At 39.6% G+C, this 15,000-nt stretch overlaps 2 protein-coding genes across 3 annotated transcripts in view; both read left to right on the forward strand.

Moving 5' to 3' along the window:
- Positions 1 to 3,699, forward strand: part of LOC138000623 (uncharacterized) — a 33,126-nt gene extending 29,427 nt beyond the window's left edge. For both annotated transcript variants that reach the window (XM_068847169.1, XM_068847170.1), the window contains 2 exons: positions 69 to 347; positions 1,582 to 3,699. In XM_068847169.1, the coding sequence (XP_068703270.1) occupies positions 69 to 347; positions 1,582 to 1,857 (555 nt within the window). In that variant the 3' untranslated portion in view covers positions 1,858 to 3,699. The remainder of the gene's footprint in view (positions 1 to 68; positions 348 to 1,581) is intronic.
- A 2,293-nt stretch (positions 3,700 to 5,992) lies between these two features.
- The window catches only part of LOC138000625 (tryptophan 2,3-dioxygenase-like), a 20,514-nt gene continuing 11,506 nt past the window's right edge, over positions 5,993 to 15,000 (forward strand). Inside the window, exons 1-8 of the mRNA XM_068847172.1 lie at positions 5,993 to 6,116; positions 6,210 to 6,282; positions 9,505 to 9,598; positions 9,976 to 10,049; positions 10,994 to 11,059; positions 11,358 to 11,419; positions 12,962 to 13,037; positions 14,125 to 14,159. Coding sequence (XP_068703273.1) covers positions 6,091 to 6,116; positions 6,210 to 6,282; positions 9,505 to 9,598; positions 9,976 to 10,049; positions 10,994 to 11,059; positions 11,358 to 11,419; positions 12,962 to 13,037; positions 14,125 to 14,159 — 506 coding nt within the window. The 5' untranslated portion in view covers positions 5,993 to 6,090. The remainder of the gene's footprint in view (positions 6,117 to 6,209; positions 6,283 to 9,504; positions 9,599 to 9,975; positions 10,050 to 10,993; positions 11,060 to 11,357; positions 11,420 to 12,961; positions 13,038 to 14,124; positions 14,160 to 15,000) is intronic.

A 15,000-nucleotide genomic window follows, 5' to 3' on the forward strand; every position in this document is an offset into this window, starting at 1 on the left:
TAGCCCTTAGCCTTGCCCTGATCAGTGTAATCCAAATCTTCATGTTTTAGTTTTTTCCTTTTATTTAGTCCATCCTGGTGGAAAGCATGAAGCAAAAGATAGCGGACTTGAGGTCGCAAATGGATGAAATAAAAGAAGAAATCGACGGCAACGAGGAAATTGGTCTCAAAGTCTCGAAAATCGTGGAGAAGAAGGCGAGTCCAACGGAATTATCCAAATACCAACTCTTCACTGGAGAGCTTAATAAGATCATTGGTTTGCTTTTGAGTTTGACTCAGAGGATGCACAGATACGAAATGATGTTAAATGACTTGGACATGTCTGAGGAAGCAGATAGGCAACAGAAGGTAAGGAATTGTAAAGAAATATAACCACTCTTCTAATCATGCTTCTCCGCCTTGATAGCCATAAAAAGGAGAGGGAGAACAACTCTTTGGAGAGGTCACATCCACTGCAATGTCACAGGCCTAGTGTTTTTTCCTTGACGATTTCACATGACGTGACAGCGGCCATTTTGATGACCCAAAACAGAGAGGGGGCCGCGTTGGTGTCTGAAATTTCACCCACCCTAAAATAAATTATATTCTTATCCAGCCTTTTTTTTCAGTGTTTCGATTATTTACAATAACGTATTAGTGCAGGTGGTCGTCATCTCATCAAGTGTATTTTGAGACGTAGTGGACACGAGTTTGATTTCATTTTTATGGTTCTAAGAGTGCTCCGGCTTTTGGTCAATTACGGTGGCCCAGTTGGTTGAGCACCGGGCTGCCATGCGGGGGAGGTCGTGAGTTCGACTCCGGCCGGACCAACACTCGGGATCTTAAAATAACTGGGGAGAAAGTGTTGTCTTTGTAATTACATCAGCAAATTATTAGACTTTCAAGTCTTCTCGGATAAGGACTTTAAACCGCAGTCCCCGTCTCACAAATGTTCATAAGTTCCCTGTGGGACGTTAAAGAACCCACACACTATGAAGTTCCCGATGTTGTGGCTGTCCTTTGTGAGTGTGTTCTCTCCAGCAGAAGTGGCCGGCTTGGCAGTGATATCTCAAAAAGGCTTGTGGTGTATGAGGTCACCTAAGCGGAACCATCCGCATCATCTTAGCCACTATCACCGTCGTCATCATCGTTGTCATCATCATTAACAATGTCTAAAGTTATTGAAATGAATGTTTGAGATGGAAGGTTAACACTTTGCATCTCAGTCATTCGTTTCAATAGCGACAACCCACCGTTTCGAAAATTTCAGTCCTGGCAGTATAGGCGAAGTCTCAGAGGTAGCTCATTATGCAATGCACTTTCAATATTCAGTACTGATTATTTGGCTGATGGATTAGAAAATGATGGGCTTATGCTAATGAGGCAATAAATGTAAACAAAGATTCTCCTTTTGCGGGACAATTGTCTCGTGAGCCTAGTTTAATTGGCTAACCCCCTCCTATGGCTCAGTGGTAGAGCGTCCGAAGTTGTCATCGTAGGTTCGACTCCAGCAAAGGATTACTCGGACTTTTTTTCCAAGTAAAAAATATCATCTCTTCAATGTCTGGAGGTGTTGACTAATTTTGAAACTTTTCCATTGCAGGATATTCTGCTTAGCAAAATTGACAAAGTCACTCTTCAGCACGAAGAAGCTTGTAAAATTAAGGAGGTCAACGACAAAAGAGGGGAAGCAGTGTCTAAGATTTTGGAAAATTGTCTCGAGGAAAACGAATTTGCGGATTTTCAGTACTACATTGACATGAAAACTCAACTTGCGTTGATGCACGCAGAGATTCGCGATAAAGTAAAAATGGGGGAGGAGAGACTGAATACTTTAACCTCTACAAAGATTGACTGGAGTATTTTTAGCCTGACCTAACGAGATGGGTTGCTTCGTTGGTTCACGAATTGTCCTCGAAGGTGGTCGAAAGATGCCGAGATTATTACGATTTGCCCCCGAGCTTGCAGATTGCCGGGTCACTACGATTTCTTGAGCAACCATCCCAGAAGAGAGGTTTAGTAACTAAAAAGCATTTATAAATTTTATCGCTTGTTGTAAGCATATCTTTCTTGTGTTGGTCCTGAACTTAGAATATACCTACGCGTTATGTGTATGTATATGTATATGTATATGGAAAATTTAGCGTTCAACTTGAGTCCGACGACTCAACTAGATCAGTGAAAAGTGTATATTTTTCGCCATGCAGGGAACTAAACTTGCTTTCCAGAGGTCCTCTTATTGTTTGGTATCAATAACTTAATAGTCTTGTTGGGTTTTTGGAAATAGCGCTTAAAAGGGGCGAAATGGCTCCCACATTTTGAGGAAACGGTTTGGGCGAACGTGCCCAGTTAGGACGCAGCTCTTTACAACCTCTAATTTCATTGGATCCCTTTAGGTCGCAGCTCTATTGTTTTTAACGTCATGGTCCATTGTTTCCATTGTATCGTTCTTTGTGTCCAATTTTTTCTGAACCAATCACGAGAGTCGTTGCGAGAGCTGCGCAACCTGCTTACTTTTCACTGATTTAGGAGAAATCGGACGCAGTGGCCCTGTCTGATAAGGCGATGGTGACGTTATTGTTCAAACCAGGAAATTTTGTAAAGTACATATTTTCAAAATGTCAAAGGTCGGGGCTTTCCATAAAATAGGGAAATTTGTTGAACAAAGTCTTAGGTCTGGTTTCCATGACAACCTCAACGTAAGACAATGAGAAAGAAAAGCAGATGGGCAAGTGCAGAGAATAATAATTTTTTGACATATAGGATATGATATAGGATACGATATAGTAATATGCTTATGTATGAGTGAAAAGCGCCTTTTCACCGGTACTGTTTAATAAGGAGGTAAAGAATCTTTTATTTATAGGTTATAAGGTTGGAATTCAAATTAAGTTAACATGTTTCTTATATTTCTCACATTTTATTAAACCGCACTGGGCTTTCGGTTTTTGGAGAGGAAGGCAGTTTTAAGTTATAGCTGTCTTAGCTTCAACCCAATCAGCAAATGAATGACGAGGGTTGGAGCTCAGTGTGCAAGCTACTGAAGTTGGTGAAGTTTCTTGCTTCTGGTCAGCTTGTAAACCTTAGTTGAATTATGTCATGACGCGTGGTTTGAAACCAAACCTGTCATTAATTGACAGGGGCAAGAAAGAGCAAAAAGACGCTCTCGTGTTGTGTACTTAAAAAGTAAGGAATTCTGGTGTTAATTTAAACTGACTGGAATGCCACACAGAATTGTTCACAATGTACTCGGGAAAGGTTTGGTTTGCTCTGAGAATTTGTTTCATTTTCTGTCCTCTGTTTATGTTTTGGCGTTGTTTATTTGTCATTTTCCCTTGATAACCAAGCGACTGTCAGTTTTGAGGTCCTTGGAATAGATGGAACGTTCCAAACGTAATTTGTGTGAAGCTATTTCGGATGCAGAGAACGTGGCGTGGCCTCAATTTGTCCCCATCAGTTTACGAGACGAGAGATTTCGATGTATCGCGGGGGCCACGCTAAAATTTAAAAGGGTTAAGAACTTAATTATTTATATGGTTATGCTGTTCTTTGACCGGCTAAAGGAAAACCGCGAACTAAGAGTTGTCAGTTTTATAGTCTTATTTGAAGATAGGCTACTGGTGGAGGACCATGAGTGATTTATCACTTTCGTTATCTGGTTACCGTAGCCTTCAGGAAAGAAAGGCAGAGGATTGAAATAAATGGGAGCTTGTACAAAAAATGTCGTGTGCTTTTTGCTGATTCCCTGCTATGATAAAAAACTATGTTTAAACTTCAACTTTATTTAGCGCTGAGGCAATGGCGGGGACACTTTACAAAAACCAAATCAACTCTTATTAAATCATTGGTAGGTTTTGGAAAAGAGGGAAACCCGAAGTACCCCTAGAAAAACCCCTCGGAGCAGGGTACGTAGAGAACACGCAAAGTCAACCCAAGGGTTGACAGGGGTGCAGGGAAAGAGCAGTGGTGACAGCACTCGCTTCTCACCAATGTGGCCCGGGTTCGATCCCCAGACTCGGCGTCATATGTGGGTTGAGTTTGTTGGTTCTCTTCTCTGCACCGAGAGGTTTTCTCCGGGTACTCCGGTTATCCCTCTCCTCAAAAAGCAACGTTTGACTTGATTTGCGTTAATTGTTAATTTCTGTTTACAGTGTCCCCAATTAGTGCTCCAGCGCTAGAACGACTACACACTTAACCTTCCCTTTTCGTTTCCCATATTTGACGACAACTCTGGGATTCTTCTGACTTTGGGGAGGTATCGGAATACAGAACATCCAAAAAATGACAATAACTGAAATTAGTATCACCCAACTAGTGAACTAATGCAAATCCTGCATTTTAATTGGCTAAGCTATTAGAGGACAGTCGACTAATAGTCCTCGAGTAGCGAAAAGCGTGACTCTTTCGTTTTATTCCCAAATAATTATTTCTTCAACTTGCATTTGCTAACTTTATTATTGCCTTTTCTGTCCGACTAGCTGGGTGATACTAAAACAATTAGTCCTCAAGGGCTACAAGTCAATAGCCCAGTCGGCTTCGCCTCATGGTCTATTGACCCGTAACCCGTAAGGGCTACGAGTCTAATTGTTAATTAACATATCCCATGTCTCCGTATCCCTCGAAATTATGCTCTTGAAAATTAGCATCTCACCTCGCAGCTCTTACAAGGTCTCACCTGATTGGAGACCACCCTTGAGGTTTAACAAAAGAACAAATAACAGAAACAATGGACCCTAGGCCTAAAACAAAAGGGCCATTGTTTCTGTTACCCTAGGCCTAAAACAAAAGGGCCTTTGTTTCTGTTATTTGTTCTTTTGTTAAACCTCAAGGGTGGTCTCCAATCAGGTGAGACATTGTAGGAGCTGCGAGGCTACCGTCTAGACTTGGGTAGTCTTTGGATTTACAAGCAGGAACCGGTTGGTACTACGTAGGTTTGTTCAAATCAAAAACTCCCAAATGGGAAATGTTTTTGGGATCGGCGTGTACCATATTTACATAAATTCGTTCAAGTTTACCGAGAGAGTCTGGAGGGAGGCAAAATCACGGGGAAATGCAAATGGTAAACACGTTTTCCGTTTGGAAATTCCGTTTGGGAATTTTGGACTACCTTTCAAGAAAATCCCGTTTTCTCCGGAAATTTTCCGTTTGGGAAGACCAAAATAGGCTTACCATTTACATTCCAACCGGATTTTTTTGGTAAATGGTAAACAACATTGGTTTCACTGGGATTTGGATAATGTCACGTCCCTTACAGCTTCAGAACGCAACACCAATTCTATGCAGAACACTCGAAAAGTATGGCCTGATCCTTTCTATAAAAAAGACCGAGTGTCTAAGATTAGACACTAAATATAGTTCCTTTCCTTTCCTTTCCTTTCAAATCCTCAATTCCCAGCCTACTGCACAACTAAACCAGACATTTTTCGAGTCCATAGCTATAGCTGAAATCGACTAACGCAAGCTGAAGAACAATCTTTAGTTGAAACTGCTCGCGACACCCGCAACCACCAAGCCGAAATCAACACCGGCCAGACAGAAATCGTAGCATGGATACAACAAGCTAAAACTAAATTCGCCGAGATGCGCAAACTGCTCCTTTACTGACGCGTTCATAAGATCTGAAATCCAAATGGCCCATAACGTGCGCAGTTCAAAATACTCGATACTGCACAGGAACGGCAATCTCGTTCCCAGAGTCTTCGTTCCCCTTGACTAGGGGTCGGGTTACGGTATCGTAACCCGACCTGCTGGTCAAGGGGAACGAAGACTCTGGGAACGAGATTGCAGGAATGGCAAAAGACGAAAAAATCCGAACGATGCATTGGACGAAGAAATTAGATTACACATACTGTTTGACAAACTCGGATATTTGCAAATACCACTCCTGTATCCGCTTGTCTAAAGACAACATTAACATGTGAAGTTTTGCACGCACACTGAGAGGTAGGGCAACCACAGTCACACCAAACAGCCAACGTTCAACAAATATCACATGATGGTTTACCTGTGAAGCGTCCGCAATGTTCACACCCCCACCACACCCCCTCGTTAAATCTGTGTCTGGATGCACCACCGCAGATGAGTGTAGCTTCACGACGAAATATTCAACACCATGAGCTGCCCTTACGCCTCCAACTTGTATGAACGTTTTCTGCATTTCATGTTTGCTTGAATTTCTATTTTCGCATGTTTACGTCGAATATTACTTCGCTTCTGTGTTCCACTCAACAGTGATGGCGAAGCAAGCCCCCCAAGTGGAGAAAATGCCGACGGCAAACGGATGTCCTACAGCGATTATCTTCAGGTAAGCTTGACTAAATAGGATCAAAAGTGTATTTATCAAATTTTCTTGGCATTTTAACACTTGTTTGTAAAGGTAGCGGTTTCCTTTTACGAATAAAAATACAAATTGCTATGATTGAACTACATTCATGAACTAGTCAGCTACTGAGTTATGTCAACTATATGCGCATACTAAAATCATGATCGTCTAATCTAACGTTTCTTCGGTGTTGCTGATAACTGATTGATAAATTTGGAACCAAAACGAGCTCCACCTTAATGATGTTTAAAACGTTTTCACTTTAGATTCCATAATTCAACTGCATCAGACTGTGCAAAAGTTCTGATCTTTTGCTTCTGTTACACTCCGTTTATCTCCAGTGCTGCATGATTAAATAGGGTAGTATTTAACTGTCATCACCTCTTATTACACCTCTCACAAACATGTTTACTAAAGTATACGTATTACATTTTCGATTGACAGGATTGTTGTCCTTGCAAATTGATGCTTAGGTTTACTTTACGCTAATATTCTTTTTTAGTGTTCTTCATGCGACGAAGTCGAGCGTAAGAAAATTCAGAAGCTCTAGAAGTTTCAGAAATGAATTCGATTATCGGGAACAATATTGCTAGTATATTTGTTTTCTATATCAGTCTATTCTCTGAAAACATTATGCGAGTTATTAAAGTTTAATAGCTTGTCAAGATGATTAGGTTATTTGTCAAAACATTCGTCATTGTCAATGAATATGAGCACTTAGCTTTGTTGGAAATCAGTTAAAAAAACTTAATTGTGATCACGCATGCCCGTGAATTGTCTAGCAATATTCCCTCACCTATACTCTATTATGCATATTCCGGCCACTTATTTGCGTATGAATTGCGCCTATCGTTATATGCCTCGTTCTTGTAACAATGTCGCTACAAGAACACAATAGTGGTTCACAATAATAATTATTATTGCATTTCTCATATCCAACAAGGCAAATTAGAAAAGTTTGGGTACTTGAAATTTTCACCTGCTGTCAATAATTTTTCAGCTTAGTTTATAACACAAAGTATGAGCTCATTCTCTGATTTTTTCAGCCATTCAGAATGCCTAAAATGCATCACAATATCAGAAAATTGAATAATATATATATTATATCCTGAAATGCAAACAATAGTGGTTGCAATTTGCACTATAGGGTACTTGGCATTAAAGAACCACTAGAAAGCATTCGCTAAACTTATAATACTGGAAACAAAATTACGACAGAGGCTTGAACTTCCACTTCTTATGAAACTTCTTCAGACTGTTGGTCTTACCAGCAATATATAACTCTGTTTCATACTTTTTGTATAACATAACTTTAAATAGACTTCTAGTAGGTTTCATCACGTTTCTCCTACACTGGTAAATTACAGATTTCCCTACCAAATTACAATAATTTAAAAAATCAGGATCTTTTCCATGGAAGCCAATAATTATTTCTTTCAAAGATAAAGTAATGTAATTTTCTTTTTTTGTATATTATCCCAAGGATGTTGTTGTTGTTGTTTTTTATTATTATTTTTATTTTTTATAACGTTGTTTGTGTTGTGTGGGTGTGCATATGTTAGTGTGTCACATGTATGTGCAACCGTTTTAGCCGTAATAACCTCCTATATGTAGAGAGATTGTATTTATTCAGTGTAACTGTACTGTAAGTCAAATAATAAACAGAGCAAAAAGTAGAAAAAAAAAATTGCAACCGTTTTAGCCGTAATAACCTCCTATATGTAGAGAGATTGTATTTATTCAGTGTAACTGTACTGTAAGTCAAATAATAAACAGAGCAAAAAGTAGAAAAAAAAAATTAAGTGCCACTATGATGACGAAATTCGCATCTTTCCTATCTAAGCCATTTTAACCCACTGATTCCTGAACCACCCCCACCCCCCCCCCCCCCACACCCCAGTTGACGAGTAAAATTGCTTGACATTAGACAGAGTAAAATCTTTAAAGTACCACCCCTAGGTGTCAATGGGTTTTAAAACCCACTGTGACCCCAGCTCAGGCTTCCCAGGACACCCTCAGTTGACAGGTAAAATCATCTGGTGTTAGGCAGAGTAAAATCTGCATGTATTTAGTCCCATTCTCCTAGGAGTCAATGGTTTAACCCTTGTGGTTCCTTTGCGCCTCCTTTCTTTATTGTTTTACCAACAATCTTCTCTTTGTAACTGTAATGTCAAAGTTGTCTTTGAACAAGAAACATAAATTTACTAATTAAAAGTGCTATTATGATAAAATGTTTATCCCTTGAATTTTTAGGTTTATCACATAGAAAAAGCCGCTTACCATTCGGAAATATCTGCATTGGTTCCAGAGATATTTCAGTTTGAAAAATGTGTAAAATATGCAGACTGCTGATGTCATTCACTCGACCCAATATAACATCAAGTATATAAACAGAGGTTATATCTCGGTCAATTTGCAGCAGAGACCATTAAAACTTGGTAGGCTTATAGTTATACAGGCAACACACTTATGGCTATAAAGAAATTGGTTCCCATGGCAACTCATTCTTTTCCAGTCCCCTCCAACCTGATTTCAATATTTTTGGTGATCTTAAAGCATATTTATACGCTTGCAGGATCATGCAGATGGGGCAGCGTTGGCAAATATCAAAACATTTGATCAAAATGCAGTTGAGTTAATGATGTCATTACTTTGCTAGTTTGCACATTTTAATACCTTGAATATCTCTGGAACAAAAAGAGATATACGTGTATTTGAAAATAATAAACAGCATTCTTCTTCTTGTAAAGACTACATGTTTGTCTTTATGCTGTACAAGACTGCTGCCTAAGAAAATTTTAAAGGGGCCCTCAGAGCTAAACGCTGAGAACTTAGGAGCCCAACATATGAAGTGAAAGGTGTTGCTGTGAAAATTAAGGCACCCAGACCTATTCTTTGGGAGCCCCAGGCTACCGGGCTCCTGTTAGGCAACAGCCTTGCTGTACTTTCTACTTTCTGGTCACATATACCCCTAATAAGAATGAATGGAATGTCAATTTGAATAAATTTTGTCATTTGTAATTTTCGATGTCGTCATTAATAATAAAGTATTGATTAAATGATGATATTAATAATTATGATTATCATTATTGTTATTCTTATTAATTCATTTATTTGTAATTTTGTTATTTATGGAAGAGTGTTTACTGCATTGAGAAGTTATTGGAAATTTTTTCAAAGTCACATGCTAAATTTCCTTTATAGCTGACAACTCTTCTTGACTGCCAGAACCCAATTAGTGACCAAAAAGGAGATTCACCAGTTCACGATGAACTCCTGTTCATTGTCGTACATCAAGGTATTTATTTTTTGCTGCATAACTGTATTTTTATAAATTGCATTGAGTAATAAAATTATTAACTAAAGGTCTCAGGGTTTTACAGTAAGGCAGAAGTGCTCATGAATATCAATTTGTTATTTTGAACAGAAGCGTACATGACCTTGAAGCATGTAACTTGCAACTCTTTTCCTTGGAACAAAGATGATGATTTTAGTACACAATTTTATGCCCAAATATAGACAAAAATAAGGTCGAAGCTGCATGCACGGGAAAATGCACAAGCTACGTTCTGTAGTTTGTAATTTCTTTGTATATGTTACTTGGACTTTAAGGTTTAATTACTCAAAGGTCTTGTAAATTTATTTTGCACCTCTTTTCTTCTTCTTCTTTTGTAGCCTATGAGCTTTGGTTCAAACAGATTATCCATGAGCTGGATTCCATCAGGGAAATGTTCACTATTGAGCAACTGGTACAAGTTCTCATTTCTGTATTTCAGATAATATTATTCTTTAGTAGCAGTTACAATTATGTATTGTGTGTCTCAATGCAGACATTGTTATACACTTGAAGTTGCTAAGTGAGATACCATTTAGAGTTAACTCCCACTGGTTCAAGGCTCTGCCAGTAGAGTTTGAGTTTTTTGATTGCGTGACAATAAACTCTTTGTTGCCAAACTCTTTGCGGTCTGTGGTTAAATGCGATCGATTGGTTATATCATCACTCGGGTGATGATGGATAATTGATGTATGATAACTATCTTTGATTTAGCGCTCGGTTCGTCACGACAAGTCAGTCATTCGCTCTTAGCTCGCGGTCTAAAGCTTTCGTTTTCCCTTATACCCTCCCGCCCTACGGTGTTGGAGTTTTATTGTCAATGTAGCTTCGGCCTTTTTGATTGCGTGACAATAAACTCTTTGTTGCCAAACTCTTTGCGGTCTGTGGTTAAATGCGATCGATTTACAATTATGTATTGTGTGTCTCAATGCAGACATTGTTATACACTTGAAGTTGCTAAGTGAGATACCATTTAGAGTTAACTCCCACTGGTTCAAGGCTCTGCCAGTAGAGTTTGAGTTTGCAGCAGCCCCTTGTAGCCTGGCTTTTTTTTTTCAGGCTGTTTAACACATTGATCCTTGGGAGACTGAGTCTAATAATTATAACATATTTCACTCTGTCTAATACTAGACAACTTCATTTGCCAACAGGGGGTGTCCTAGAGTTTGAGGTGTGAATAAGTTAAGCATTTAAAAATGTCCCCTCCATTAAGCTACGGCTTAACATGCGATCATGATCTCTAAATTTCATGACTGTGTTCAATTTCCTCTTTTCAAATATATGAACACTTCATATATTCTATAAGGCATTAACTTGTACTTTACTATCTATCAACTCCTTGAAATTTAATTGTTTTAGGGTGTGGATGAAAGAAAGGTGCTTGTGTTAATTTCAAGACTTAACCGCATTGTGAAGATTCAAAAGGTGACTTCCACAACTGATAATTTTTTGCATTCATCTTTTTTGGAAACTTGTGTGTTTCTTATCTTCGTCTGTTCATTTGGGGTCCTGCAAAGCATCGTTCTTACAGTCATTTGCTAACTTGCCAGGCATTTGAATGTAAGTGAGGCAAGAGTTGTAGAACTTGGAATTTCCTAGGTGTTCTCTGCTCCAGCAGCACCATGGTATCTTTGAAGATTGGCAACGTTTTAGCTATCAGCAAACGTTCCTTAAGTTGGATTGACTTAAGCCTTTACATTTCTTTTTTTTTTTAACTCCTCAGCTTTTACGTGACCAGATCATGATTTTGGAGACCATGACACCCTTGGACTTCATGGAATTTAGGTCAGTGATGATAAACTTGAATGATTAAAAAAATGAATATTAATTAAGATGTAATGAAACAGAGATATTGTAATGGCACGGTGCCGTTACGTTATACGGTTCGCTGTCAAAGGTTTCTATTATCTGCCACCAAGGTATGGCATGAATGAGATGAGGAATGTTTTTGATGCACTAGCACGAGTGTAGGATAGAATAGAATCTTTATTTATACACAATAAGAATTAATGCTAAAAAGCTTACGGGGTCGTGTATTTAACAAAATAATAACAATTACTCGTCCAGTTTAAAACTATTAATTATAACTAAACTAAGTAAGAAACGAATACGACTTAGTAAATTTTCAGCTCCGACTATTGCATTTCTAGCTTTTTGATTGGCTAAAAAACTCCGACTGTGAGACAATAGTCGAAGTTTTACGTCATATGGAAAATAGTGTGCCAAGATGCTCTTTCCGGATGCTTTGTAAAATTGTGGAAATAAAAATCGGCAGCAAAACCCAGTTTGAGAATTTACTAAAACAATTATTCCATTCGCCCTTGTTGGATATGAAGTGATTATAACCAACTTGCGCTACGTGCTCGTTGGTTATTTGATCACTTCATATCCAACTTGGTCTCATGGAATAATTGTTATTTATACCAGAAACCCATAAGGGTTTTTACCCTTATGGGTTTCTGTCTATACCTAATGCCCATCCCCCCCCCCCCCCCCCGGGCAACCTCGGGGCATTTGCTCAAGTTGTCAGTCCCGGGGGTGGGGCATTCGCAATTTTATCGGGGCCCGGGGGCTGGGCATTAGCCTACCCTGGGGCATCCCCCGGGCATTTGACACACGTGTTTTCGAATTAACATGGAAGAGTTTATCGGAAAGACGAGGCCTTCGTTAAAGACTGGCTTGTCCGTCACGGACTTGAAAAACTTGTGGATGTTTTTTAAAGATATGTTTTCTCAATTTTAGGTATTTCTTCATTTATACTTGTAAGCATATAAATATATAAAAGCGACAAGGTGAACTAATATCACAAAACAATCACTGACGTGAAGACTGCGTAAACACGACTACTTCACATTTCGCATTCAAAACTAGCCTAGCAATTTTTAAATTCATGAAAGTGGAGTTAAAATACAGAAGGTTTACGAATTCAAATGATGCGATCTTCAAGACAAATCTTGCAAGCTTAAAATGCGATTCATCATCATTTTAAAATGTCGTGATTCTTCACAGCGACAAGGTGAACTACCGGTATAGTTGGTTTATCGAAAAACGATCACCGACATGAACACGGCTATTTCGATCGCGGGGGCGGGGCATTTGCCCTCTTTCTTCGTCCCCACCCCAGGGCATTTAGACAGCTTATGTGTCCCCACCCCGGGGCATTTGCCCATTTTTTTTTTTTTAATGCTAATGCCCGGGGGTTAGCCCGTGGGGGGGGGGGGGGATGGGCACTGCTGGAATTGACTGATGCATAAAGACTCCCATTGTGTGATTAACTATAGTAGCTGAGAACAAAGTGGCTATCTCCAGAAACTTGTTCAATTGCAGAGATCACCTGGCTCCATCATCAGGATTTCAAAGCCTTCAATTCAGACTCATCGAGAATAAATTAGGGATCAACAAGGTATGAAAGTCAATGATAAAGGATAGGATAGGAGAGGATAACTTTATTTAGACACGGTAAACTCATTAGTGGCAACTATAAAAACCTAATTAATTACCAGAATTATTACAAATTATACAACGACTACAGCTACATTATTCAAAATTGTTCTAAGTAATCAATAAATATAACTATAATATTAAATGACAAAATAAAAACCTGCTTTACATGAGTGCCATGTATAGAATTGTAGATTAACTTGATGAAAAGAAACGCTCGCAGCCAGCCCGGAACGCTCTAAGGGAGTCAGCCTGCCTCAATTCGATTGGTAAATAAACAATGATTTCATAGGAGCTTGGTTTTTTCCCCTCACCTTCCCTCGCCTTCACTATCTGAGAGCCTGGAACAGGTTACATTTGGTCATGAAGCGTCGGTGTCTGTATGTGGACTGAGTTCCAGTCAACCTCAACCTAACTCGAGGGTTTTTCTCCGGGTACTCCGGTTTTCCTCCCTCATCAAAATCGACTAACAGCCATTTACATCTGGCTGTGGCTGTGTTCTCCCACACCAGACTAGGACCATATAGACAATGCCTGGCAGAGGCGCCTGTTCCTTTCGGCTTGATGTCGTAAGCTGCACCCTTCGACCGGTCCTGCAGGAGCCCGTTTCTCGAAAGTCTCGAAACTTTACGGGCCATGTTAGGGTGTCACAATTCCCTTTGGATCTCAAGAACGGAGAGGATTTAAGTCGTCAAACTTTACACTTAATTTTCTTTTTGTTACCTTGAAAACGCGTTAAAAGATCGGCTCTCCAAAATAAGCGCTTATCAGTTTCAAAAATGGCTTTTCGGGCCCGAAAAGTTTTCGGGACTTTCGAGAAACGGGCCCCTTAAGACTGCAAACTCGAGATTAAATGCGTCACAACACCCGCTATGTAAGCACACGTGTGAGTGCAGTGCTATTGCAGTCATGGTCTCGAGTCCCGTTCAAACCTAGTTTTTCGCAACCCTTCAATCCTAAACTGCGATAGAATGACAACCGCAGCTCAAAGATGTGAAAAAGTTCATGATGTTCTCTATACAACATACACTTATTGTTTTGTTCAACAGACTCACAGAATTCGTTACAATTATCAAGATTACAGGTGAGAGCACGAGTTGATTCTTGTAACAGGTCGCCCGATGTGTCAGAATCCGGAATCCAGCAAGGAATCCAGAATCCACTCCAGGATCCATTTCGATGGAACCCGTGAGTTTGGAATCCGGAATCCACGACTCCGCACTCCGGGTCCAGGATCCGGAATCCATGGGCTAAGACCTGTAATCCGAGGGCCACTTGGATTCCCCTACAGAGGGATCTTTCTTTGTTTATTCAGAGTGTATTAGCACAGAGGTGGAAGGGTAATTATGCAGTAGGACTCGAAGTTTTTTCAAGGGTTAGAGAGATTTCGCCTCGAGTTCAGTTTGGAATGACAAACGATAGGCGGCTACTCCTTGTAAAAGCAAAAATCCCATTCTAAGTTGTCTCCATCTTTTAACCCTTTCATTCCCACCATGGAAACGTTAATTCTCCTTACTAGTATCGTGGATTTCTTTGTTGGGTAGTCATGAGAATTTGGTGTTATATCAAGATGATAAACATTTAACACTTAAGACTGCAATGCCGTGTAACACGTGTAACAATCTGTGCATTACGCTTGATCAGCACAGACAGTGATAATCAAACACACCACTGTTAGGAAAGATCAAACAACGTTCACGAAAGGCATTCTCTTCAAAATGAGTTCGTTCGCTCTCTGCGCAACCTCACTTCAAGCTCGCTTTAAATTCCCAATCGAAGAGTTTCGAGAGGGCGAGTTGGAGCAAGTCTAATACGTATTAAGCTGATATACATTCTCAATGCCTGTCTGACTGATATTTCATTGAAATTATGAGGAGGATTTGCGTACCGATCACTCGTGGAAGTCAAAAGGTTAATTAAAGAAA

This window comes from Montipora foliosa, chromosome 4 (assembly GCF_036669935.1).
Source record: "Montipora foliosa isolate CH-2021 chromosome 4, ASM3666993v2, whole genome shotgun sequence".
NCBI classification, from domain to species: Eukaryota; Metazoa; Cnidaria; class Anthozoa; order Scleractinia; family Acroporidae; genus Montipora; species Montipora foliosa.